This window comes from Schistocerca cancellata, chromosome 8 (genome assembly GCF_023864275.1).
Source record: "Schistocerca cancellata isolate TAMUIC-IGC-003103 chromosome 8, iqSchCanc2.1, whole genome shotgun sequence".
NCBI classification, from domain to species: domain Eukaryota; kingdom Metazoa; phylum Arthropoda; class Insecta; order Orthoptera; family Acrididae; genus Schistocerca; species Schistocerca cancellata.
In genome coordinates, this window is record NC_064633.1 from 181,749,607 (window position 1) to 181,776,867 (window position 27,261).

The following is a 27,261-nucleotide window of genomic DNA, read 5'->3' on the forward strand; positions in this document are numbered from 1 at the left end:
AAAATTGATTATTTTCATTGGAATAATTGTAAAGATGCTAAACCTGACATTACATTAATAACTTCATTGTGTATTCACTGTAGGTACATCTGAAGGTATTAGCAAGCTTAATATCCTCAACAATCCTGTAGGCTACAAATTGGTTTCCAGCTTTTTTAGAGCTAACGGGTACAGAGGTTACTAGATATTACCTCATTCCTCTGTCAACTATGAAATCAGACAGAATTCAAATTTTTTTAAATGAAGACCCCATATTGGAAAGTTACAGAATAGAATTAAAAGAGTACATAATATTTTAATCATAAACATGTATTGCCACTTCAAAATCACACCTAAGTCCAAATCCAAATGCAATGCTGTTAATGAAGTGCAACACTCATAACTAAAAGAAAGTTTATCACTGACACCAATGTACATCCAGAATAATACTGAATTCCTGTACAGAGAGTACAACTATTTATATGAACACAGAATATACCAGAATACAGAATCCTGGTATTTATACAAACATCGAATATACAGAATATATAAAAACTAGCTTAGCGACCACTGCTCTGCTCGCATAGACTGTATGGCCTGTAGAGATTTTTTGTTTTTATTTTTATGTTGTTTACAAACTACAAAACCTTTTAAGTTTTTCACACTAATTAAGGCCACACAAGGATGGTCTTTTCCAAACGTACTTCTGACCAAAATGCGATTATGGTAGCTGGAGTCCAAAGTGTTTGCTAATCATGCCTTTTGCATTCTTGTACAGAAATTTCCATAGCAGATTTCGCCCCATGGCAAATGTTTCTTTAAACATATCTACCCATGAAATGAAATACCAATTTTCATGAATTTAGCTTTAAAATCATTTTAATGTAACGAAATATTTTCTAAAAAATTTGCATCCCCTTTTGAGCTCCCTTAGGGGTAGAATTTCCAGAAACACTGAAACACTTTTTTTTTTTAAATTTCTAGCTGAGAAGTAGAATAAAAATTGTCATAGATGTAGCCTTAAAAATCCTTTAGTAGTTCTTTAGTAATTATTTTCAAAAACCTTTCACCCACTATTTTACCCCATTACTGGTTGAACTTTAGTTCTAGCTTCAAAACTTCGCTTATAGTGACATACTTTCAAAAAGCCTTTCATCCCCTATTTCACCCCCTTAGGAGTGGCATTTCTGACAATCCCATCTTAAATGATGAGTAAAGTATAAGAGCCCATCCTCTACAAACTTTAAGTTTCTATCCTTAGCGAATTGGACTGAGCGAAGATGAGTCAGTGAATCAGTCTGACCCTATTTCATCCCCTTAGGGGTTGAATTTCCAAAAACAGTGAAACATGTATTTTTTCACCTCCAACCAAGAAATAAAACACCAATTTTCAAAGAGTTAGCTTTAAATATGATTTCACAATGAAATATTTTCACAAAACATTCCACCACCTAGGGGCTGAATTTCCAGAAACAGTGATGTGTATATTTTATTTCTAACAGAGAAGCCAAATACAAATTTTCATAGATTTACCTTCAAAAATGCTTGCACAATGAAATATTTCCATAAAAACTTTAATCCTGTTTCACCCTCATAGGATTGATTACCAAAAACAGTGAAACACATTTTTTATTTCTAACTGGGAAGCTACATCTAAATTTTCATAGATTTTTAGCTTTCACAATAAAATATTTTCAAAAAAAGTCTCATCCCCTATTTCACCCCATCAGGAATTCAATTTCCAAAAACACTGAAATGCATTTTTTTAAAGTCAATGTTCATAGTTGTAGCTTTAAAAATACTTTAGTAATTTTTTAATTATATACAGGGTGCATAAAAAACAACCATCTGATTAAAAAAAATCATAACTATCATGTTATTTGAGATATGTGTGTGAACAATGTACTGTTGGAAAGAGCAAACTCTCAAGTTTTATGTGGTTCCCACTAGGTAGCAGCAGTGTGTGCCCAAGTCAGTTCTTGTAAAAATGGTGTCAGGACAGCAGAAAGTATTTTGTGTTCTATGTTTTGTGCCATGCGGGTCAGTAAAAAACAGTTCAGATTGACTTTTGTACTAGCTATGGTGTGGATCCTCCTATAGCACAGAATATTAGGCAGTGGCATGAACAATTCCAAGAAACATGTTGTTTGTGTATGCCAGGCCACCCCAGAGTGTCTGACACAGATGTCAAATGCATCCGCCATAGTTTCATAAGGAGTCTGCAGAAATCCATTTGCTGAGCAGCTCGACAGCTCAACATGCCCCCGCTGTCCAACTGGCATGTGCTGCATCGACATTTACACATGAAACCATACAAAATTCAGCTACTGCAAAGCACTTTGTGACGGTGACAAACAACAACGTGTTGAGTTCTGTAACATTTTTCTTGGCAAGATGAATAATGTCAGTCTTCTTCCATTCTTAGTGTTTAGTGACGAGGCAACATTCCATTTAAATTGAAAGGTTAACCATAATAATGTGAGAATATTGTGGTGTCACCGCCAGACACCACACTTGCTAGGTGGTAGCCTTTAAATCGGCCGCGGTCCGTTAGTATACGTCGGACCCGCGTGTTGCCACTGTCAGTGATTGCAGACCGAGCGCCGCCACACGGCAGGTCTAGAGACACTTCCTAGCACTCGCCCCAGTTGTACAGCCGACTTTGCTAGAGATGGAACTGACAAATAGCGCTCTCATTTGCCGAGACGATAGTTAGCATAGCCTTCAGCTACGTCAATTGCTACGACCTAGCAATGCGCCATTACCAGTGTATATTGAGATTATATAATGTAACAACAAGAGCGATGTTCACCAATTATGGAATAAAGTTAAGTATTACTTCAACTACGTACTTTATTTGCTATATTAATAACATTGTAATGTTCCAGACCTCACGCCAGTCTGTGTGCCTTTCGGCATCCTCGCATAGTGACTTGGCTGTCTTGCCAAGTCACAACACATGGCGACGAGGATGGGATTCGAACCCACGCGTGCAAAGCACATTGGATTAGCAATATTTACAAACTGTTTGTGCGTCGGTCCCTACTGCAGCAAACTATCTGGACGATATTGTGATCTCCAGAAAGACGGAAGACGAACATTAGCCAACCTCAGAACATTATTTCAGGTCTTGCGACAGAATGGTCTTCGCTTGCGGAAGGACAAATGTGTGTTTTTTGCTCTTGAATTGCCATATCTGGGACATGTACTCAATGCCCAAGGCATACATCCCAGTCCAGAGCACCTCCGTGCCATACAAGACTTGCCTTCGCCGCAGAATTTGAAGCAGCTACAGAGTGTGCTGGGAAAAATCAACTATTATCATAAATATATCCCTCATGCCTCTTCCATTTCAGCTCTGCTTCATCGCTTACGCCGTAAGGGTGTTCCGTTCGTCTGGACGACGGAATGCGAACGCGCCTTTCGCCAGTTGAAATCGGCGTTGCTTTCTAATACTTGCCTTACGCCATTCGATCCCCAGAAACCCCTTTTGTTGATGGTAGATGCATCGGATTTCGGGATCGGTGCTGTGCTTGCGCACAAAGATGGATCGCATGATCGCCCTATTGCCTTTGCGTCCAAATTGCTCTCGTCTGCGCAAAGAAATTATTCACAGATCGAGAAAGAAGCTTTGGCTCTCGTATTTGGTGTTACAAAGTTTCATGATTTCTTGTATGGTCGTCCCTTTACCATCATCACAGACCACAAACCTTTGACATCGCTTTTTCATCCGAACTAGCCTGTACCTCCACGTACAGCACAGAAATTCATTCGCTGGTCTATTTTCCTCTCGCAGTACCACTACGATATCTTTTTTCGGTCCACTGCTAAGCACGGAAACGCCGATGCGTTGTCCCATTTGCCTGTTGCTGAGGATAGAGCATTCGATTCTTCCGAACTTGCTTGCATGTTCATTGATGCGGAAACCGATGACGTGGTCAAATCGTTTCCGATTGATTTTCGTCGTGTAGCTACAGCCACAGCTGCTGACCCTGTCCTTGCTACAGTTTTGCGTTTTGTTGCAACGCAATGGCCCTTGTCAAAGTCACGGATCGAGGATCCGTTGGTTCGCCGATTTTTTGCTCACAAGGAGAGACTTTTTGTACGACGTGGTGTTTTGCTGTTGCGTTCTGATAATGATCAGTCCAGGGTCGTGGTCCCACGTTCGTTACAGTCCTCTGTCTTAAAGCTTCTCCACCAAGGGGATTGGGGTATAGTGAGAATGAAACAACTTGCTCGGCAGCACTGTACTTGGTTCGGAATCGATGCTGCGATTACCAATGTGTGCTCTTCTTGCATGGTGTGTGCCGAACAACAATCCGCACCACCGCGGAAATTCTTTGCATGGCCAAAAGCCACTTCCCCTTGGCAACGCTTACACATCGATTTTGCTGGTCCATTCTGGAATGCTCGATGGTTGAATGTAGTAGATTCCTTCAGTAATTTTCCTTTTGTTGTCAGGATGTCTTCCACGACGTCGTCGGCCACCATCCAAGCGTTATCTGCTATCTTTTGCATTGAAGGTCTGTGGAAGACTATTGTTTCCGACAATGGCCCACAATTCATGTCCGCAGAATTTCAGTCCTTCTGCAAGGCCAATGGTATTCAACATCTGACGTCCGCGCCGTTTTCGCCACAGTCAAATGGTGCCGCTGAACGTTTGGTCAGGACTTTCAAGTAACAGATGTTGAAGTTGAAAGAGTCGCATTCTCGGGAGGACGCGTTATTGCTCTTTTTGTCTTTGTATCGCTCTCAGCCCCGCAATGGTCGCTCGCCAGCTGAGTTGCTCCACGGTCGTCCTCATCGAACCTTGGTGTCTTTGCTACATCCGCCGCATCAGGTTCCTGTGCAGCGGCAGACACCTGCTTTTGCCCCAGGCGACGTTGTATACTTTCGCAACTATCGAGGTTCATGGCGTTGGCTCGCAGGGTGCATTCTTCGCTGCCTCGGCCGCGCGATGTATTTGGTTTTGGGGGCCTCTGGTGAGGTGCGTCGCCATCTCAATCAGCTGCGCCTCTGTCGTCGCACGGGATCTGCCGCTCCCCGTCTGCTTTCAGCGACGGTGCCATCCGGTCAGCGCCCTGGGGACCCATCTACTGGCTCGCCTCATCCCCAGGTGTTACCGACGCTGCCTTCCATTTTGCCCCATGGCGACGCGACGCCGCCGCCGCCGCCCCCTGTTCTCCCGCCGGCGACGCCCGCAGTGGACACGTCGCTGCAACCGCCAGGCGCCTCCCTGAATCACGCGCCGCCGATCGCTTCCCGTGACCAGTTGTCCTCCGCCATGGAACTCTTGCCCGCTCCGGACCATCTGTCGTCTTCGCCAGTCGGGTGCTCCGACCCGATGGAGGTCGACCCTTCGGCCCCTCCTGTCTCTCTACGGGCGCTTACACCGCATGTTGGCGTGCACCCTGGACTAGGTTTTCAGGCGTTTCCTAGCTCCCCTTGGACCGAATGGCCGGGTGCGGGTGGCACAGCCTCGCCTGTTGTTAGGCTCCCCACCTCGTCGCATACGTCAACATGGGGTCCTCCCCACAGCGGGCGGAAGCCTTATCATACAACCGTACGCCGATTTGTGGGGGGAGGAATGTGGTGTCATCGCCAGACACCACACTTGCTAGGTGGTAGCCTTTAAATCGGCCGCGGTCCGTTAGTATACGTCGGAACCGCGTGTCGCCACTGTCAGTGATTGCAGACCAAGCGCCAAACACAGCAGGTCTAGAGACACTTCCTAGCACTCGCGCCAGTTGTACAGCCGACTTTGCTAGAGATGGAACTGACAAATAGTGCTCTCATTTGCCGAGACGATATTTAGCATAGCCTTCAGCTACGTCAATTGCTACGACCTAGCAAGGCGCCATTACCAGTGTATATTGAGATTATATAATGTAACAACAAGAGCGATGTTCACCAATTATGGAATAAAGTTAAGTATTACTTCAACTACGTACTTTATTTGCTATATTAATTACATTGTAATGTTCCAGACCTCACGCCAGTCTGCGTGGGCTTAACGCGTGCCTTTCGGCATCCTTGCATAGTGACTTGGCTGTCTTGCCAAGTCACAACAAATATGACATATGGAACAACCACATTAACAGCTGTCCGTTGTAATGGACATTATGCGCCACAGGGTTACAGTGTTGAAGTAGATTGTCTGTCATACGTTTGAAGGTGGCTGGAGCATTACACAGTACAAATGGTGTAACTTTCAACTCATAGAGGCTGTCAGGAGTTATGAAAGTAGTCTTTTCCCAGCCAACTTCGTCAGCTTCGATTTCCCAGTAGTCTGTCTGCATGTCAATAGTTGAGAAGTGAGATACTGTCTTATGTATTTGACAATATCTCAGACAGGAATTTCGTATGATTCTGATGCTGATGGGTACTGATCTGAAATTACTGGGTTGCTTATCTGGAGTAAGTCCTCCCCCCCCCCCCCACCCCCCCCCACCCCCCACTACCTTCTTTCTAGGGGGCTCATCTCCTGTGAAGTTTGACCAGTACTTCAAATGGAATCATCTATTTCCAATAAGCTACTAAATAACAAAAGTCACTCTTGGAAGACTTATATATGAGGGTGAGCTGAAATTAATGCCTCCAATTTCTTTATGTGAAAACTTCAAGGTTTTTAAATTTATTCTTCATGTTTACATATCCATATATTTGCAGCTCTCTGCCACTAGAGGGCTCCAAATTGTAGTATGTAACATGATGATTTGTAACATAGCTATGTCAGTGCATGTGAAACGACATGCTGTATTCGAGTTTCAAATTTGAAGACTTCACCCAGACATACAGCACCATCTCCTTCAGCATGACAGGAGCGCTGTGACATCTGCAACAATCTGACACATTCGGTTCACTGTCGTCGATCATCCTCCATACAGTCCCAATCTGGCCCCCTTCAATTTTCATGAGTTTCCAAAACTTAAGGAACACTTTCAAGGACTTCGTTTTGATAGTGATGAAGCAGCACAAGCAGAGGTGAAGTGGCTCCACTGACAAGTCAAACATTCTACAGTGACAGTCTCTCATTGGGAGAAATGTATTCATGTCAGGGTGACTATGCTGAGAAATACATATGTAGGCATGAAAAATAAAACTGTAGAATTACTTCAAATTAAGTCTTGGGCTAACCTTTTCACTTTATTTTTTACATTTTTTCTAGTATACTTTGCCTTCTTTACTGCCTGTTGTCTCATCCACATATCCTAATTGTTGGTCAAATGTCCCACAATTTTAATTTCAGTTTTTATCTGTTAGATCTGAAGTTTTCATTACATACTCACCACACAGATTGAAAATAAATGGATATAGTATACACCCCTGTCTGACTCCTTTCCCTATCCTAAAAGTTTCTATAAATTCTTGCTGTAGTGTTACTGTTGCTTCTTGGCTCTTGTGCAGATTTCTGCTTATCTGTATAAGTTGCACTGACATTCCTATAAAACCTAGTACTTCCAATACTTTTGAGTGACTTATGTAGTCAAAGGCTTTGCTGTATTCTATGAAGCATATAAATAAGACTAGTGTATATTTTCTCTATTTTTTCTAATGATCAGTCTCATGTTTGTTACTTGGTCCCCGGCACCTCTACTTTTCTGAACCCTGCTTGTTCCCTTGGTAACACTATCAATGAAGGGTTTTAGTCAACACTGGATGATTTTTAAGAGAACCTTTCTTGCATGTGCTATCAAAGCTACTATTCTGCAATTTTCACATTTTTTAGGGTTCCTTTTCTTCACAACTGATAAGTAAATAGTTTTCTTCACCCTCTGTATGCCAAATAGGTGTAGACCAAATTGTCTGGCATAATAATCATTACTTTAATCATTCCATTTCCTGCATTTTTAATATTTAAATTCGGAGGTCATCAGACATTGTTTACCCTCCGTACAAGTAGTGTCCCTATGATAGCAGTGGCTGAGGGAGCTGTATGTTGAGACACGGCCCTCCAACACTACTGTCCAATGATACTGATGGCAGAAAATGAAACAGTGGTTGATCGGCATGCCCTCGTCCTGCAAGGACAACAGAAGTGTGGCAGATGCTCTTGTTGACAATATCAGTTAACATTAGGTGCATTATTTGATCTCCAGAATACAGTTTTTTGGATGAATTCGACAGGTAATTTGGGAGACTGTAGTTTTAATTTACGGTTTTTATTGCCTTGACAATATCAGTGCACACTAGGTGCATTATTTGACTTCCAGAATACTGTATTTTACGGACGATAAGACGCTATGGATTATAATACACTACAGATTATAAGACACACCTTAGTTTTCAAGCGATTTTTTAAAAAAATCATATTTTTACCATTTTTATCATTAGATTGCAAAGCCAAACTAAAAAAAAACTACTAGTTTATAAACCCAAACTGACCTTTGAAATCCCTGAAAATCATCATATGAACTTCCCCCTTCATCATGACTGTTATCCACTTCGTATATAAGACGATCTTCACTGCCATTGAGAGCGTTACTTATGCCACACTTATTGAAAGATTTAACAATAACGTCTTCTCTATCTCTCTAGACCACAACTTTTTGCCATCTGACACAGTTAATTGACTGTAGGTCAATATAAAGTTCACTTCAGTGCAAATTTATGTTGGGTTTCACCCATCATCCATTTGCTCCATTCCTCTCTCATCCAATGTTGCAATGTTGCCAGAGAGAGAGAGAGAGAGAGAGAGAGAGAGAGAGAGAGAGAGAGGTTTCCACTGCCATCAAATATGTGGCCATTTTTAAGGCTGATGGAAATTTTAAATCAAACACTCTACATTTTTATATTAATTTCTTGTATAAGATGCATCTGAATTTCAGAGACAATTTTTCAAAAAGAAATTCCATAAAAAAGAATATTTCTTTTTTTATTTTAGGAGGAGTTCAACAGACAATTTAGGAGACTGGTTTTAATTTAGCGTTTTTATTGCCTTTAGTTTTATCATGGCATGTGTGGTTCTTGATTCAAAACTATAGGACAGTTAACAATCCAAAAGGCCCCAAGGATCCATAAATTTCAATTCGATCAACCACCAGTGGTGTTGAGCAGTTGTAGTATCATTCTTACTCCATAAATCATCAGTTATGAGAAACAGAGACAGCAGGAAAATGTATTGTACATGGTTTACATGTAACCCAGGATCTGAATAAATTGTCAACAATGTTAGCCCCTAGACCAGTAACACACATACAGACATTTGTTTGGAGAGTTTAACTGTAGGACCTGCAGTAAAACATGCAAATAAATTAAGTATATCCCCCAAATACCATCACCACATATTTATATAAACAAAAGAAATTTGGCCCATAAATACAGACCAGCAGTAAAGCCCAACACATACTCACCACCAAATGTTGAGCCTGTGGCGGCAGTGGCTCTGCACCATGAGCTTCCAGTCTGGGTGCCATGATTTCATTCTGACGAATGAGTCTAAAAACCAACACTGTCAGCACCACTGTTGCAGCAGCCGACAGCAGGAATCGACAGATGCTTCTTATGTTGCGTCGCATCATTCACTGTTGTACCTCCGTAAAACATACTGTTTAAGGGTGTCCTACGACAGAATTAAACAAGTTGTAAATGAATGCTTTGAAGAAATTAATGGTGTAATTTTGTTCAACTAATTATTAAAGAGGATATTAACATAGATAATATTTGTGTAATATATTGAAAACTGTAAGAGTAACACTTTCTAATAACTTATGACATGAGAATAACAGCAAAAATATTTCCAAACATGACAGTATTTACATACTCAGAAAAACTGGAACAATTTATTGGGAGAAGGAGACACTAAAGTAGTATAATTTCAAAGAGAGAAAATGTTAATCACATTATGAAATGTCCACACTTGGAAGTCAAACAGCAAACAGGTGACAAGAAAACTTATTCCAGGAATCCCTAAGAGTTTATTGGTAATCAAATTAAGGATATACTAGACAGCAGGTGTGGAATTTGTCAAAACAGAGAGGTTATAGGCAACCTGTGGCCAAGAGACATGGCTACATTGATTGTACATTGCCTGCTACAAAGTTATGGGTTCAAGTTTTAATGGTTAGGAACTTCCACCACAATATACATATAATCTGCTGCCTACTGACACTTTCATTCTGAAATTGTTTTCATTGTTTCATTCTGGAATTTCTCTACCAATTTCTAAACGCCACCACCTTATGTTATTCAATTTACACAGAAATCGTAATAAGACATTGATGTTTTATTTGTTTTATCTTACACCTCACCGCACTCCATACTTGGTTAGATGTTGCTGCTATTTTATTCATATTTATTTTATTTTTGTATTTCTTTACTTTAGGTCAAGGGGTCTAATTTTAGAGAAGTTCTCCAATGGACTATCTCAATTTTATTCAAATTTTGTCTGGAAATTTGCTAAACAATCAAAGAAAGAGATACAAATTTTTATGTCACAAATATTAATAGGAGCTTCTTAAGTGAAGTGTCCCATTATAAAATGTTGGTCAAGTTTGTAAAGCTGTATTTCAGTAAAGAGGGATGGCAAAGATTTTAAATTTAATCATATGATTGAACGGCTTGCATTCTGTGCATTATGTAAGTTTTATGCCATTTGAGTCCCTATCTTTGCTATAAGTGGCATCAAAAGTTGTTAATAAATTGTGTTACAAAGAAAATTTCCAAGTTTAGGTAGCTTCATGTCTTCAGTAGTTTTTATTTTGTACTACCGTTATCTGGTAGGCTGCTTATAACAACTGCAAGTATTATCATTTTTGTGTGCATAGTTTTTGGGGGGGTATTAGGCTAAAGCTGATGGAAGAAAAAAATTATCACAAAAATTATTTACTTTTAAACATTTCTCTCTCAAAAATGACATCTGATCCATACTTGTGATGTCCATTAAGAGAACACTCTTTTCTCTAGAAATTATAAAAATTCTCTATACTGCTTTTTTCCCTGTAGGTCTAGAACCGCCTAATAAAGTTTATACTAAAGCTTTAACTACGGTATTTTATAAATATGGGTAGATATGATTCTGGAATTATGGAAATTTATGCTTCGGCTAGTGTATATTGTAATGGATGTAAAATAAGCTTAAGTATACTGATATATTTCTAATAATTCAGTAATTGAATAAATATTTCAAACTAATTATGTCTCTAAATAGCAGATTGACAAAATCTTAAGTTCTTACGGTAATTCAGAAAAATTAGCATTTTGCAATTATTAAGCAGAATTTCTTCAATTATTCTTGATTTTTTATTTTTAAATATGAGCATGAGACTGGTTATTTTTATGACTTAAATATCACACACAACTATTAGTATGTGGATTAATTAGAGGTATCACTTTCATTAACTAAAAGTAAATGAATTAAGTATTACACACATCCCACTTTTTAGTTTTTGGAACAAAAATTATTTTTATCAGAAAATGCACACAATACTATCGAATGCATAAGATGATCACTTCACTTCACTTCTTAGTTTATTCTACTCTTTTCCTTGTTTTATTGCTTGAAGTGAAGGTCAGTAGATTTGTAGCATGCTGAAAAGCATTTAATTTGTGTTTTTGTAATCTCAAGGAAATTTCTAACTAGCTTCTTGCCTCGTGAGAGTTTCAGAATGATTTAATTTAATATACTGAGTACCGCATTGGCATCGTAAGGAAAAAATATAGTAAAAAAAACATCTATAACATTTATAAATTGGGAATTTGTGATTGCTACTACGATATGAAGGTAGAAATGTTAAACAATTATTATTTAACAAAATAAGTTTTTTGTACTGAAATCTAACATTCTGCGAATAATTCTCACAGTTTTGAACACAACAAAGAATTGTGCCTTATTTTGGTGAAATACTTGGAAATTACAATAATCTTAGCTCAACTCTGAAGCGAAAGAATAAAGTATTCATAATAAGATCCTATCAGTAGTCGCAATTGGCGATAATGGAATGATTAAATAAATTCCTAACAGAAATACAAGTTTAGTTCATTTGAACAAAACGGAAGAAAATAGGAACCTGATAGCGCAAGATGCTGCTGGAAAGGCATGAAATTAAAGAAGAACAAGAGAAGCAAGAAAAGATGGGTGCATATTCTTACATAGAACAAAATAACGATATGCTGCTCACATTATTCTGGGCATACATATTCGCTGACTTCCAGCGCAGTTCATTCCTTAGTGCTGAAATTATATCGTTAAATCTTAATACTTTGATAGAAAAAAAAAAAATAGTATGTTATTACGTCGCGGGCAGGGCATAATATTATAAGTTTCCATGCAAAACACTATTTTGGAGCATCATCTTCTAAGACCATTGTATTTTTTGGGAAGCAATAGTAAATGGATGTACAAATTCGTTATGCCATAAATTCAAAATGAATCATAAGGATTATTTTGCAATTTTTCAACTATTTTGAATCATCTTACAAGTGGAAAAAAACAATTGTTTGTTAAAAAAATTATCCAATTTTATTTTCACAGGTGAGCTTTTGAACTGTTGGTTTGAAACTGTGATGGATTCAGCAATTGAAGAAGGGCTGCCACAGTGTATCTCTGGTAGCTTGGCTGCTCTGTGTGCCAGAGCATTTCACACACTACTGTTTAAATTAACTGTTGGCTGTTGTAACACACTAGAGACAAAGCCAGCATCAGATGCCATTTCATTGCCTTATAGCTGATTATCGTTGTGTTTAACACATTGTTTTAGATTACCATTACTGACACTCTGAATTTTAAACTGAGAAGCTCTAAGAGAACTGAAAATGCTAGTTAAGTTTTCACATACCACTTCAAGTGCTGAAGCTGAGGCTCTGCCTTAGGAAAACACATTGACCACCAGGTAAACTATCAATAATAAATATTTGAAAAAAAGAGCACCAGAATTCATACCATTTAAGGGACCTGAGCCTGGAAAAAATAATTGCCAGAGTTTCATTAATTTATCTATTTCTTTTTCAAATTTGTTGATACTTCTTTGAAATTCTATTACAGCTTGGTCTTTGCAGAGATTCAAATTGTAGATTTATTACTGAATCTCATGCAGAACTGTACTCAATAACAGTTTATTTTGTTCAAGAGAAACATCTCCAGCATTTTGTGTTCCTTTGCTGAAATTATAGGTTAGCAAATGGTGACTTTAAGCCTCCAAACTATCAACGATACACAATGGCAGGTCATCTTCACATGCTGAATTCATTAGGATTTCAAAGCAACAATACAAAATGTTGCCTGCAAAAATAAAATTTGATTAAATTATCGACAGTTGGTTACTTTTTTCCTTTCTGTAAGCTAGTTCAAAAAAGTTGGAAGTTACAGAATAAATCTTCTGGTTCAAATGGGCAATTTTACAATTACTCAATTTAAAAGTCACTTACTTTAGTGACAACTTCTTTCCCCAGCAAGCTTGAGCCTCATATATATAAAAATATTATGTACTCAAAGCTGATAATACTTGCAGTTGTTATATACAAGCTACTGAACAACCAATTCACATAAAGAAAGCTGCCAAATTATACCACAAGAAGAGATCAAGCATCTTAAACTAGTGAAAATTCAGTGGCGATAAAATTTAGTGGTAACTCTGAATGTTGACTGTGTAAAAACAGAGAATCAGACGACTTAAAACCTACAGAATATGCAAATTGAAAACTTTTCAGTCATCTTGCCATATTTTACAGATTTACCAAAATTATTAACTGAAATACAGCATGCCAAACTTCGACAACATTTTTTAAAAATATCACTGAGGCACTGTGTTGCTCTTCAACCAAGACATTCCTATTTATCAAGTATCACCATTTGTGAGTTACGAATTTATACCATATATCTTTCTCCAATAGTTAAGCAAACTGGCACATAAAATTTGAAAAAAATATGTCACAGTCAGGGGGGACCCCTAAACCGCCCGACTTGGAACTACAGTTTAAATACACACAAATACATAATGTACACATAGTTTAAATACACACAAATGTATACATACAATATATCTCCTGTCATGTTAAATGTCTGTGTGGACCTTATCACTATTTTGTTGTACAGTAGCTCTTGATCATAGCAGTTACTTGTCTAAGCTGAAAATTTGCCTCAGTAATTTGTATATATGTTTAAGACTCCTCAGCATTACGGCAGCTCTAATTTAATTGTTTTTATTGCTTCCTAAAGGTATAAAATTGATTTTCAATTTTGGTCTCTTATAGAAGTTTTATACAGGACTTTATGAAACTGTGTGGAAGACTATTCTGGGTCGCACTTTTTTCCTACTGGGATGTAAAGGTGTTGCACCTCACACCACATTCGTGTGTTAACTTATCAGTCGGGTATTGGTCAACGTTTTTCTTAAAAAAAAAATTGTTTGTTTGAAAAACAAACTGAGTGAAACTGTGCTTTTAAAGAAGTCAGTGTTGTCTGCACTCCTAAGACTTTTTTATGATTATCTCTGAATGCTCTCATACTTCCTGCAATTATCAGTTTCTGGTTCAGTTTTTCCACTATCACACAAATTTGATATTAGATCATTTTGAAGTACCCTCTTAGAGAGTTTTTTTTTCATAAACAAATATTAGTTCTTTAGTACATCAATAATTAGTTTGTGTTAAAAGCAGCGCTAAACAGGACACAAAATTATGCCGGATGGCATAAATTACTCTATACATTTGTTGGCTGTAACATCAAATATTTGTGACTGCAAATATTATCTTACTGGTCCCTTGTATGTATTGTACACAGAGCACACTCTCAACATTGTACTTTTGTACATCTGAGTGCAGATGTCATACATGTGATTAAAATTGGAACAACAGGACACCATTGATAAAACACATCACAAGGTTAAAGTCACACACATATAAAGGGTGGAAAAAAATTGCATCATGAAATTTTAACCCTGGATAGCCAATGCCAATAGGAACCAAAATTACTAATGTTGTGTAGGTAGACAACACACAATTTTTTAAACTACGGAAACTAGGTGCCACGCGCTCCAATTGGATGTGGGATTCCCCTGTTGCCAGACGCATGGGCAATGCATGACCAGGAATGCTTTGTCTGCCGGAGACTGCGATGTATCCAAGGCAGCCCGCACGCTCGGTGGTAGTGCGTCACCCTTCCACTCCAGGGGCAAATCCACCAGGATCCCGACACATCCATTGTAGTTTCATGATAAGGCATACTGGGAAAAACTCATCAACAACTGTTAGTTTACATACAGAAAGTATTATACAAATTGTGTCAGCCCTGAAAAGGGCCTTTTTTGTAGCTAGGACATTGTTTGCTTAAAGCAGGTGCTCGAACTGGCGACATAAGCTTGGTAATGTCGAATGGTCTTTTGCCAAACTCTTTCAAAGACTCCTGGCATTGCCCTAATGTGATTGGTGGCATGTTGAATGCGATCCATTAATTCCTCTTTGTCTCTAGGTGGTTCGTGTCCGGGTGGGTGAACTAGAACCTTGATGAATCCCCACAGGAAAAAGTCCGGTGGTGTGAGGTCTGGTGACCGCGGAGGCCATGTCCTATGAGCACCTCTGCCAATTACCTGGCTGTCGAAGAGTTCATTTAAATATCCAAGCACAGCACAACTGTTATGTGTGGGCACCCCATCATGCTGCAACCACATGCACCTTCCAGCAGGACAGGCAGAGTTTTTTGCAAAAATTGAAGGTAATTTGCCCTGGTAAGACGAGGAGGTAAATGGACCAGCCCAATTAGATGGTCACCCACAATGCCTACCCAAATGTTGAGCAAAATTCGTTCCTGCCGTTTGTGGAGGTACGTGACATGAGGACTTCCCCTCGCCCAGTAATGAACGTTTCGAGTGTTGTAAAGGCCATCCCAATGGACGGAGCACTCGTCGATAAACAACACAATGGTGGAGAAGCTGTGCAACACGTCACAGAAGTCACCGGCATAACCCCAGCCTGTGTTCACAGTCCGCCACATAATTTAGATCATGGTCAGGGTGAAAATTAAATGGATACCGGCCGTCATCCCTCAAAACCTCCCAGACTAACCGATAAGTGACCTCCCCATGTCATGTCCAACCGCTTGAGAACAGTCTCTTCAAATGTAGCATCCCGTCATGTTTGAGGTCTTCCAGCATCACCCTGATATCCCACTAATGAGCCTGTTTCGCGAAGTCGTCGGTGCATTGCTGTAAATGTTTGGAGGTCTGGGTGACGTCTTGCTGGGTACCGTTCCTCATACAACCGTCGAGCTTCATGCGCAATTACCGTCGGCCAGTCCATAAACAGAAACCATATGTCGTTGTTCTTCAAACGAATACTGTGCCGCTATACTTACTGCATGACTAAATTGCAGGTAACTTGTATGTGCTCCGAAGTGAAGCCTGCATGTGAATGCCTCTAATGTGAGATGGAGACAAACAGCAAGACCTATTTGACACATGTGCATATCACGTTGGGGCAGTGACGGGGTGAAGGAAGTTTGTATGTGTGAACTGACAACCACAGCACTGCCAGTCAACCGACTAATGGCAACAGGTCAATCCCATGATCAATCGGAGTGCTTGGTGCCATGTTTCCATAGATTAAAAACGGTGCCATGTCAACCTACACAACATCAGTAATTTTGGTTCTTACTAGCATCAGCTATCCAGGGTTAAAATTTCTTGGCACAAGTTTTCTTCACCCTGTATGTGTGTATATATATATATATGGTCACACTCAATGTGCAGATTACAAATGAACAGCCAGTCAAAGGTTAGTGGAATGGGCTATTACAAATGTATTATAGCTCTTTTTTGTACTTTGAAAACTAATTGACACCCTTCACATTCGCTCCCTACGACTTTATGATGTAATTAATTATGGAATGGATATATGCAAAGTATGTCACACTAGAATATGAGCTATTGTTTGAAGTGCATAATATGCCATAGCATTTCTTTTTTCCAGTATGACAGCGAACTCATCCCACTTTAGTTGGAAGTCTACAAAAATTCCCAGAAGTTTTGTTTGACATACACGCTATAATCTCATCTTGCACTTTCAGATTGGTACTATTGGGCTTTCTGATTATGAGGAAACAAGTACTGTTGATTTTTTCCTCTTATTTAGGGTTAAGTCATTGTTTTGTATTCCAGAAATGGATGAACAGAAGCGCCATTCTTGAACCGAAGATTTTTAGAAGATAGACTGAAGAAAGGAATATCTTTTGTAGATTTAAAAAAGCTTTTGACAATGTTGACTACAATATCCTCCTTGAAGTGCTGAAAGTAGTAGGAATAAAATAAAGTGGGCAAAAATATTTTCTGCAAGTTATACAAAAACCAAACTGCTATTACCAAGAGTAAAAAGAAAGAAAAGGGAAGTAGAAATTGACAAGAGAATGAGGCAGTTGTAGACAGTCCCATTATGTTATTCAATCTGTACACTGGAAAGGAAACCAATAAAATCTTTGAGATTTCTTGATGACATAATAATTCTGTCAGAGACTTGAAAGAGCAGTTGAATGGAATGAATAATGTCTTGAAAAGTGGTTGAAAGACAATCAGCAACTAAAGTAAAATGACAGTAAGAATGCAGCAGAATTAAAATAGTTAAGGCTGAGGGAGTTAAATTAGCAAATAGGACACTGAAAGTAGCACATGAGTTTTGTCATTTGGATAGCAAAAGAAGTGATGAACATTAAAATAGAGAGCACATAAAATACAAACTAGCAATACGTATAAAACCATTTCCGAAAACGATACTTTTTTAACATTGAACAAAAATTTAAATATCAGGAAGTCTTTTCTAAATGTATTTTCCCAGAGTGTGGTCCTGTGCAGAAGTGAAACACAGACAATGACAGTTCAGCCAAGAGGAGAATAGAAGCCATTAAGTTGTGATGCTACTGAAGTATGCTGAAAATGAGGAGTGTAGATGGAAAATTATGAGGCAGTACTGAAACTGAGAAAGAAAACAATTATCAGGCTAGTAAAGCAGCATTTGCAACTGGTGCATTCCCTCCATTTATCTACAGTATTAACATAGAAGGCAAGAAGGAAACATTATGAGGTTGTCATTTGATTAATGACAGCAGACAGATATGAACACTTTCTGGTACAACATACTTTACAAGTTGTATTAGGTAGAAGGTATTTTAATTTTATAGTGATTTGCACATTCTTCATTGAGAAGTGCTTTCTCAAGGAGTACTGTAACTTTCGAAAATGGAAAATAGCATACTTTACACATGCCAAAATGTGAATCCGATATATCTCATTTTATACAAAGAGTGGAGGATAATGTGTGTGTAAGGGATTTTGTGGTGTGTGTGTGTGTGTGTGTGTGTGTGTGTGTGTGTGTGTGTGTGTATCCATAGACATCCTTATGGTGGGTTGAATGAAATACCACCTGAAATGTTTCATTCCTGTCGACCACAGACAGATTCACTGATGTAAGGAAAAGATAGACTGTCTCAAATGAAAAACAGCCCATAGTTGCACTAATTATGTATATTCTCAACTTTGACCATGGTTTCTGCTATAATAATATAGCCTACTTCAGAAGTCATAAGCTTTTAAAAATGTAAAACATCTTAGCCCACCAGCTGCATCAAGATCAATAAAATAAAATAATTTCAACAGACATAAGCCTGTTTCGATCATAAGTAAAACTATATATGGCACCGTATGTCCTCCGCCACTACATCTGCTGCCATGATGAAAATAATAAAAGATAGACTGCTACTGACCCTCAAGACGACATGTTAAGTTGGGGACAGGCACAATTAAAAGCCACCTACACATCAGACACTGTCAGCCACAGCCTTCCATTTATTTTTTTTGACTAAGGCTATGGCCGAAAGCTAATGTGTATGTGTCTTTTAAATGTGCCTGTCTGCAATTTAACATGTCATCTTTGAGGTAAGTAGCAATCTACCCTCTCCTTACATAGTTGATGTCCCAACCTATACTTATATTGTTAAACAGCTTCACTGAGACAGGAGATTCACTATGCACTGTCTTTCTGTGAATTGAATGAAGTTCACTGCAATTAAAGTCATTGTAGGTCAGAGGTAATGTGAGATATGCCAAAGTTCATTTGAGTTATGCTGCTCATAAAATATCTACATTGTCAAACTGCTATTAATTTGTATACACAGTTTTCAGCTCTACAGTGATTTTTAATTAACCATGGACTTTAGGAAAACAGGGTGGCTTGCATGCCTCCATTACGCAGATAGCCTTATCGTACATGCAAACACACCAGAGGGGTGTCTATGGCAAGACCAAACTAAACCACTGATCCTCAAGAAGGCTAGCAGTCTTTTCAATAGTTTCAGAGGCAAATGTCTCAATGATTGACAGATCTGACCAAGTAACATTAGCCAACATGACTCTGCAATGTTGCTACTGTGAATGACTAAAGCAAGGGAAAAATACAGCTGTAATTTTTCCCAAGGGCAAGCAGCTGTACTGTTCAACTTAGTAGTGGTATCCTTTTGGACAAAATATTTTGGAGGTTAAACAGTCTCCCATTCAGATCTATGGGTGGGGATTACTCAGGAGGACACTGTCATCAGGAAAAACATAACTGGCATCCTACAGGTGGGCTGTGGAATGTTAAGATGCCTTATTCAGGTAGACAGGTTAGAGAATTTAGAAAAGGGAAATGAAAAGAATAGAGTTATATATTGTGATAATTAGGGAAATACAGTGACTGGATAACAGGACCTCTATGCTTGAGAGTAAAGGTTACCAATATAAAATCAAATAGTGGTAATATATGAATAGGTCTAATAACAAACAAGAAAATAAAAATATGGGTGAAGTATTATGAACAGCATTGTGATGCAGTACCATAGCCAATATACACATTATGCCAACACTCACCAAAGTAGGACAAGTTTATATGCCTCCTAATTACTAAGATATGGAGATGAAAATTCAATTGTGATGGAAAACTGGAATTCAACAGTAGAAAAAGGAGAAAACAAAAAACAGTAGGAGAATATGTCCTGGGAGAAAGGAATGGACAGGAAACCATCTACTAAAATTTTGCACAGAAAATAATGAAATCATTCCCAACAGTTGACTTAAGAATCATGAAAGAAGGTTGTAGACATGGTACACACTTGATGACACCGTAAGGTTTCCTATAGCCTGTATAATGGCAAGACAAAGAATTTGAAACCATACTTTAAACTGCAAAATAAATCCAGAGGCAGATGTGGACTCTGGCCATAACTGGTTATGAATTTCAGATTAAAAGTGAAAAAAAAAATGGCAAAACTGTGGGAATTTAAGGAAATGGGTCATGGATGAACTGAAAGTGCTGAGGCAGCAGAAGATAGATAAAAGGACAAGGCCTAGTAGAAATCACTGGATAACACAGAAGATACGGAATTCAACTGATGAAAGGAGAAGATACAAAGTTAAGCAGGTGAAAGAGGATGAGTATATCTAAAAAGATGAGATTGCATGCCAGTAGAAAACAAAGAAGTGAAGACTGAAAAGTGAAAGGAATACAGAAGAGATATACAAATGATACAAACTAGCAGACAACAAACAGGAAGAGGAATTGGGGAAGACCCGAGTTAAAACAAATCCTCTGGAATAAATAAAAGTCCCTCTGAATTACTGAAAATCTCAGTCTAGCCACCTATGAGAAAAATTATTCCATCTGCTGCGCAAGATATATGACACAGGCAAAATACCATCAAAATGTAATAATTCCAATTCCAAAAAAAGTATGTGCTGGAAAGTGTGAATACTATCAAACTATCAGTTTAATAAGTCAATGTTGCAAAATACCAACACTAATTATCTAGGTTGGAACTTAAATAGTGGCAACACTGCTGTGGAGACACTATGTAATGGAATCTACAATTGTCGCTGATAGCACACGTTGTTGACATACCTACCTTAACTCCGAGCAAATGGACCCACCCGTCCAATCGAGGGAAAAACAGTCACTTGTGAGCGAGCGCTCTAACGTAACTATGTCACTGATGTCGCCAGGTTGGTCGTATGCTTTACGTAAGTCAAAAAAGATGGCAACTAGGTGTTGATGTCTGGAAAAGGCTGTTTGGATGGCAGATTCGAGGGACAGAAGATTATCAGTGGTAAAGTGACCATGGCAGAAGGCGCTCTGACATAGAGCCAGTAGGCCACGTGACTCCAGGGCCCAACCCAACATTCGACACACCATATATTCCAGCAGCTTACAAAGAACGTTGGTGAGGCTGATGGGCCGATAGCTATCCACATCAAGTGGGTTTCTACTGGGTTTGAGCACTAGAATGATGGTGCTCTCCCGCCATTGCACCAGATCCAATTGAAGATGATGAGGATATGTCGTTTGTAGTCTGATGAGAGATGTTTAATCATCTGGCTGTGGATACGATCAGGCCCAGGAGCTGTGTCGGGGCAATGTGCAAGGGCACTGAGGAGCTCCCACTCTGTAAATGGGGCGTTATAGGATTCACTGTGGTGTGTAGTGAATGAGAAGACTTTTGCATCCAGCCGCCATTTGAAAGTGCAAAAGGGTGGGGGAGGGGGCGTCATTCTCCAACACAGAGGCTCAAGCAAAGTGCTCGGCAATCGCGTTTGCGTTGGTACATAACTCGCCATTTATGGTAACACCGGGGACAGCTGTTGGGGCCTGGTACCCGAAAAGACGTTTGATCTCTGCCCAGACTTGAAAAGGTGACGTACAGCACCCAATGGTCGAGACATATCTCTCCCAACACTCCTGCTTCCGACGTTTGATACGTTGGCGAAAGCGGACACACAGCCATTTAAAGGCTAATAGGTGCTCTAGGGAAGGGTGCCGCTTATGCTGCTGTAGAGCTCGCCGACACTCCTTAACTGCTTCACCGACTTCCGGCGAGCACCAAGGGACTGCTTTACTCCTTGGGCACCTTAAAGCGCGAGCGATGGCGTTTTCTGCCGCAGAAACAATTGTGCTAGTCGCCTGCTCAACCACCACATCGATGTTACCATATGGGGGAGATTAAGCAGTGACAGCAGAGGTGAAAGTTCCCCAATCCACCTTGTTCAAAGCCCATCTGGGCAGGCGTCCATGTGCCCGAAGCTGGGGCAGTTACAGGAAGATGGGGAAGTTGTCACTACCACAAAGGTCGTCATGTGCTCTCCAGTGGTTAGATGGAAGAAGTCCTGGGCTGCAAATTGATACATCAATGGCCGAGTAACTCCCATGAGCCACACTGAAATGTGTGGCGGCCCCAGTATTTAAGAGGCAGAGGTTGAATTGCGACAGTAAAGTTCCGACATCTCAGCCTCGGCCATTAAGCATGGTGCCACCCCACAAGGGGTTATGGGAATTAATATCTCCGAAAAGTAGGAAAGGTTTAGGGAGTTGATCAATCAGTGCAGTTAATACATTTGGGGGGTACTGCACCATCAGGAGAAAGATATACATTACAGACAGTTATTTCCTACGCTGTCCTTATTCTCACAGCCACAGCTTCCAGGGGGGTTTGAAGGGGCACAGTGTCACTACAGACTGAGTTTAGGACATAAACGCAAACTCCACCTGACACTCGATTATAGTCACTACAGTTCTTGTAATATCCCTTACAGCCGCGATGGGCAGAGGTCCGCATCGCTAGGAACCACGTTTCCTGGAGGGTCAATGCAGATAGCAGGTGTAAAGCTAAAGAGTTTCCGTAGCTCAGCCAGGTGATGGAAAAAGGCGCCGCAATTCCACTGCAGGATGACATCATTGTGAGACATGGAAGGCATAGAACCTTCAATGAGACAGTTTACGCCTCAAAGTCACCTGCTGCTACCAACTTATTGCGTGAGCAGTCTATATCCATTTTGTCTGAGGGTGTGGTGAGATCTAGGTCCTCAGCAGATGCCATAATCTCCACCCCATCTTCAGACATAGAGCTTGTAGGTAGCGGTGGTGTGGCTGCCACCGCAATTTCCTTGGTCTTAGGGGTTTTCTTTTTGGATTTCTCTCGCTGCTCCTTGGGTTTCCCTGGCTGGGAGGACTTCACTGGTTCAGACTCCGGGACTGAAGATGAGCATGAAGCCCTATGACCAGCTGCTTTTGGGCTCTTCAGCCACTGGCGTGTGTCATTTTTCCCACTAGCAGAAACCTTGGAGGAAGGGAGTGACCCAAGGGACCCCTTCGTAGCGAGAGAAACTAAAGAAGACTTGCGCTTCTCCAGTTTAGAAGAGGGGGACGGACGTCCCCGATGGTTGGGGGAGGGGGGGGGGGGGCACTTGCTCCCAAAGTAGGTGGTGCAGGAGCAACAGAGAGGGAAGTGCCCCAACCATCAAGGGGGCAGGTGTAGTCTTCTGGCTCTGAGAGGTGACGGGTTGGCAGAGCTGATGGTGCCACAATTATTGTTGTAGCGGTGGTGTAAGACAATGTCATACGTACAGGATGCAAGTGTTCAAATTTTCTCTTAGCCTCAGTGTAGGTCAGTCAGTCCATGGTCTTGTACTCCATGATTTTCCTTTCTTTCTGGAGAATCCTGCAGTCTGGTAAGCAAGGCGAATGGTGCTCACCGCAGTTGATACAGATGGGAGTGGGGCACATGGAGTATTGGGATGTGACAGGCATCCACAATCTTGACATGTGATGGTGGAAGTACAGTGGTAAGACATATGGCCGAACTTCCTGTACTTAAGAGGCCCACACTGTGGTTCTGGTAAAAAAAAATTGATTTTTGGTTTTCATCATATTTCGATAGATTTAGGTTTTATGTAAATACTCTGAAAAGGGTTTTGCTGAAAAAATTTTGTTTTCGAGCATTTAAAGAGCATTTTCCTACCATGTTTGTTTATGTGCCGCACCCACTCTTCTGTCGCCCACTTTCCTGTCACCCACTTTTCTGCATATATTTTAGACCTTTATATCCCCTACATTGCACATTAGGGATTTGTTTTTTACTCCCGAGTGTGTTGGCTATCCTTGGAATGCAACGGTCGGTATTCTTTTGTTTCTGCTGTTTGTAAACAACACACTTTCAAACATGTGGTTAGTTTTGTTCAAGTGTGATTACGAGTAGTTGTTATAGAAAACTTGTAGGTATACTATGGACAGGCAATTAGGAGAAATAAAGAAAATCTGGAGGCAATGAAGAGAGATGTTTGGGCCATATTCTTCCATAAGTCCTCTACTGATCATAAGCCACGTCATGGACTGTGTCCATCAGGAGAAAATTCGTGGTGCAAATACAATAGGGCTCAGGCAACTGGAGATTCTTATTCTCACCAGCATTCCCTTCCTGCTGCTGTTATTATGGCAAATAAACCTGTTTTCAGAGACTTGGCTCATCCTGACCTTCTCAGGAAATGTCTGCATGGGCAGACACAGAACCCAAATGAATGTTTGATCAGCATAATTTGGAACCACCTTCCTAAAACTGCATTTGTAGACATGCATACAATGAAACTTGGAGTTCATGATGCTGTTATTACATTCAGTGTTGGTAATATTGGAAAGTGTTGGGTACTGAAAAAGCTGGGAATTAATCCTGCTGAAAATATGATCACTGGGCTGCAACACTGCAATAAAATGAGGATAGCCGATGCGACAGGTCTGCGTCTAATATGGCCAAGAACGCAAGACAAACATCGAGGAAGGTGAAAAAGAAGCTGGAAGACCTGCTAGAGACCAAGGAAGGGCCATCATATGCAGCAGGACAGTTTTAATTAACTGTAAGTAACAAATTTCAAAAGTTTCCCGCAAACTAAAATTTTCAGTACATATGCCCCATTATATAAGAAACTATCATAGATAAATGAATGAAATTTTCAGAGACTCTCCATAACATAAAAAGTCACCTCTGGTACTACATTCATTAATATTCGCCCATTAGAAAGTTCACAAAAAAATATTTTCTGCAGAAAAAACTTAATATTTTTTGTTAATAAATTTAAAAAAGTATTTCTTAAAAACTACAAAATGGATAAAGTAGAGTTTAGTACAGTTGACTCTATTAGCATCATGTACCATACAGTCAAAATAATGTCTTGCATCAATAGTTTTTTTCAGAAATGGGTCAAATACTTGCCTAAATTAACATGGGTTAGATAGGCAGGATGTGGTCCCTTTAATGCACTGCATCACATCGGTAGACCATCACCTTGACCTTCTCGGGCAACGTATCACCCTCGAAGGCCAAGATGAAGGCACTGGTGGCAACCTGATTATCCTTCGGATCCCGGTGGACACGCAAGACGAAATGTACTCTTCGCTGTTCTAAATTGGCATGCAGCTCATCATCAGACTGCAAAAGAAGGGCCCTGTGATATATGATATCCTGGACCATATTTAAGCTCTTATGGGGCATGTCCTCTACATGCTCAACAAAAACTGAGGCTTCATCATCATGAAAGATTCCCCATCAGCTCTCGAAGATACAAGGTACTAGGGCAAATAAGATCCTCTGCCATCCTTAGCCTGACGTTCCTCCCATGGTGTGGCCAGGGAGGGGAACGATTTGCGGTCGTACTTATGTGTGTTGAATTGAGCTCGTGATTGCTTAGAGACTGCTGGTGTTTCACCACCAGGACATGATGGACTACGCTTCATCGCGTGTCATCCACCCTGATGCCACCCACTCCGACCAGGAGCCCTCCCCACAGGTGCCACCCAGCCACAGCAAAGGCCACCTGGCAGGATGACCATTGCAGGGAGTCCCGATGCCCCAGGAGGATGGGCATCTACCCCTTGGCATACGTGGAGAGTTGACAGTACAGGCATCAGCAGAGCGATCCCTGTGTGGTCAGGGGGCTACAGCCAACAGGGTACATGGCAGCTCCATCACAGCGGACTGGCTAGCATGCTGGATATCAGGTGCAAAGAAGTCCATGGTCATCGCCATGCAGAAATCGACACTGCACCGTGCATGGTAGAAAACGCACCCAGGAAGGTGTCCTCACCCAAGAGATGGAGAATGGGCAGGACTGCAATGTGACGAAGAGAAAGTGGGCTAAAGATCTCAACGCACAATGGACACAATGCACCTTGTGAGGTGCCCTTCCCTAATTGGCTCACTCTTTGAGAAAATTTTGAAGAATGGAGGTCAAACCCTTCAGGGGACCATCACATAAAGGCCGAAACTCCTTTTAGTTGCCTCGTACAACAGGCAGGAATACCTCGGGCCTATTCTAACCCCTGGACCAGCAGGGGTGGATGTAGAAGGAGCATAGGGTCTGACAAGAATATTGCAGAGATTGGGAGGGCGACAGAAAGCTATTCTAGGTGTGGTGGGCAAAATTTCAGACAAAATGGATCTCATTTCAGGGCACGATTTTAGTAAGTCATAGCCCTGTCGAAGTAACTGATTAACAAATTCCAGGCCAGGATAATACTGAATTACCAATGGTGTGCTCCAAAGCTGTTTTGTGGGCGCATCGGCAGTACCTGGATTGGACATGATGGCCTGGGAAATTTGCTGTTTTACTAGGCTGGTGGGGCAATTACATGCAGTAAAGGCTGAGGTGAGAATGGCAGTGTATTGCTGTAAACAGTCTGCATTCGAGCAAATACGTTTGCCTCAGATACCAAGGCTGTATGGAAGTGAATGTTTGATATGGAAAGGATCACAAATGTCAAAATGTAAGTACTGTTGTTTGTTGGTAGGTTTAATGTGGATGGAAGTAGTTGCTGGCCTTTGGTGAGTACGAGATCAACATCAAGGAAAGTGGCATGGGATTCGGAATAGGAACATGTGAAATTTAACTGGGAGAAGGTATTCAGAGATTACAGGAATTTTAGCAGGTCAGCCTCACCATTAATCCATATGGTAAAGATGTCATCAATGTACCTAAACCAAACCAGTGGCTAAAGACTTATGGATCCCAGGAGAGCCCCTTCCAAGTGACCCATGAAAAGGTTGGCATAGGAAGGAGCCAACATGGTTCTCTTCTGTAGCTGAATAGCTATCTATCCTCACACACAGAGATTATATTTTGTGCAAGAAATACGAATTTCTGTTTTGGTGGAAACTTATCTTCATACCAGTGCAAATTACTTAGTGAATGCTATATGTACTTCTTTAGTAAGATAGTTCAAGAGCATTTTATGGGCACACACAACATCCGAAAGTGAAAACAAGGACTCCTGATGGTAATTTCACTTTTGGGGGAAAAAATAATACTGAACTAGATGTGAGATGTGAAGTGGCTACAGCAGTGTCTAGATTTGGACTAAAGAAATGTTTGTGCTTTTTGCCAAATCAGGTCTACCTTTAGTTGCTTCTGGACACATTTAAAAATTCTAGGGAGCCGTACATCTACATATAAATTTAATGTGATGATGAGGCTATGTATTCACTTGATGCAAGGAAAGTGTACGCTATTA

The 27,261-nt window shown here is 40.4% G+C and overlaps 1 protein-coding gene across 1 annotated transcript in view; it reads right to left on the reverse strand.

Moving 5' to 3' along the window:
• LOC126094728 (N-acetylgalactosaminyltransferase 6) overlaps window positions 1-27,261 on the reverse strand; it is a 159,436-nt gene that overhangs the window by 125,755 nt on the left and 6,420 nt on the right. Inside the window, exon 2 of the mRNA XM_049909276.1 lies at window positions 9,333-9,541. Coding sequence (XP_049765233.1) covers window positions 9,333-9,500 — 168 coding nt within the window. The 5' untranslated portion in view covers window positions 9,501-9,541. The remainder of the gene's footprint in view (window positions 1-9,332; window positions 9,542-27,261) is intronic.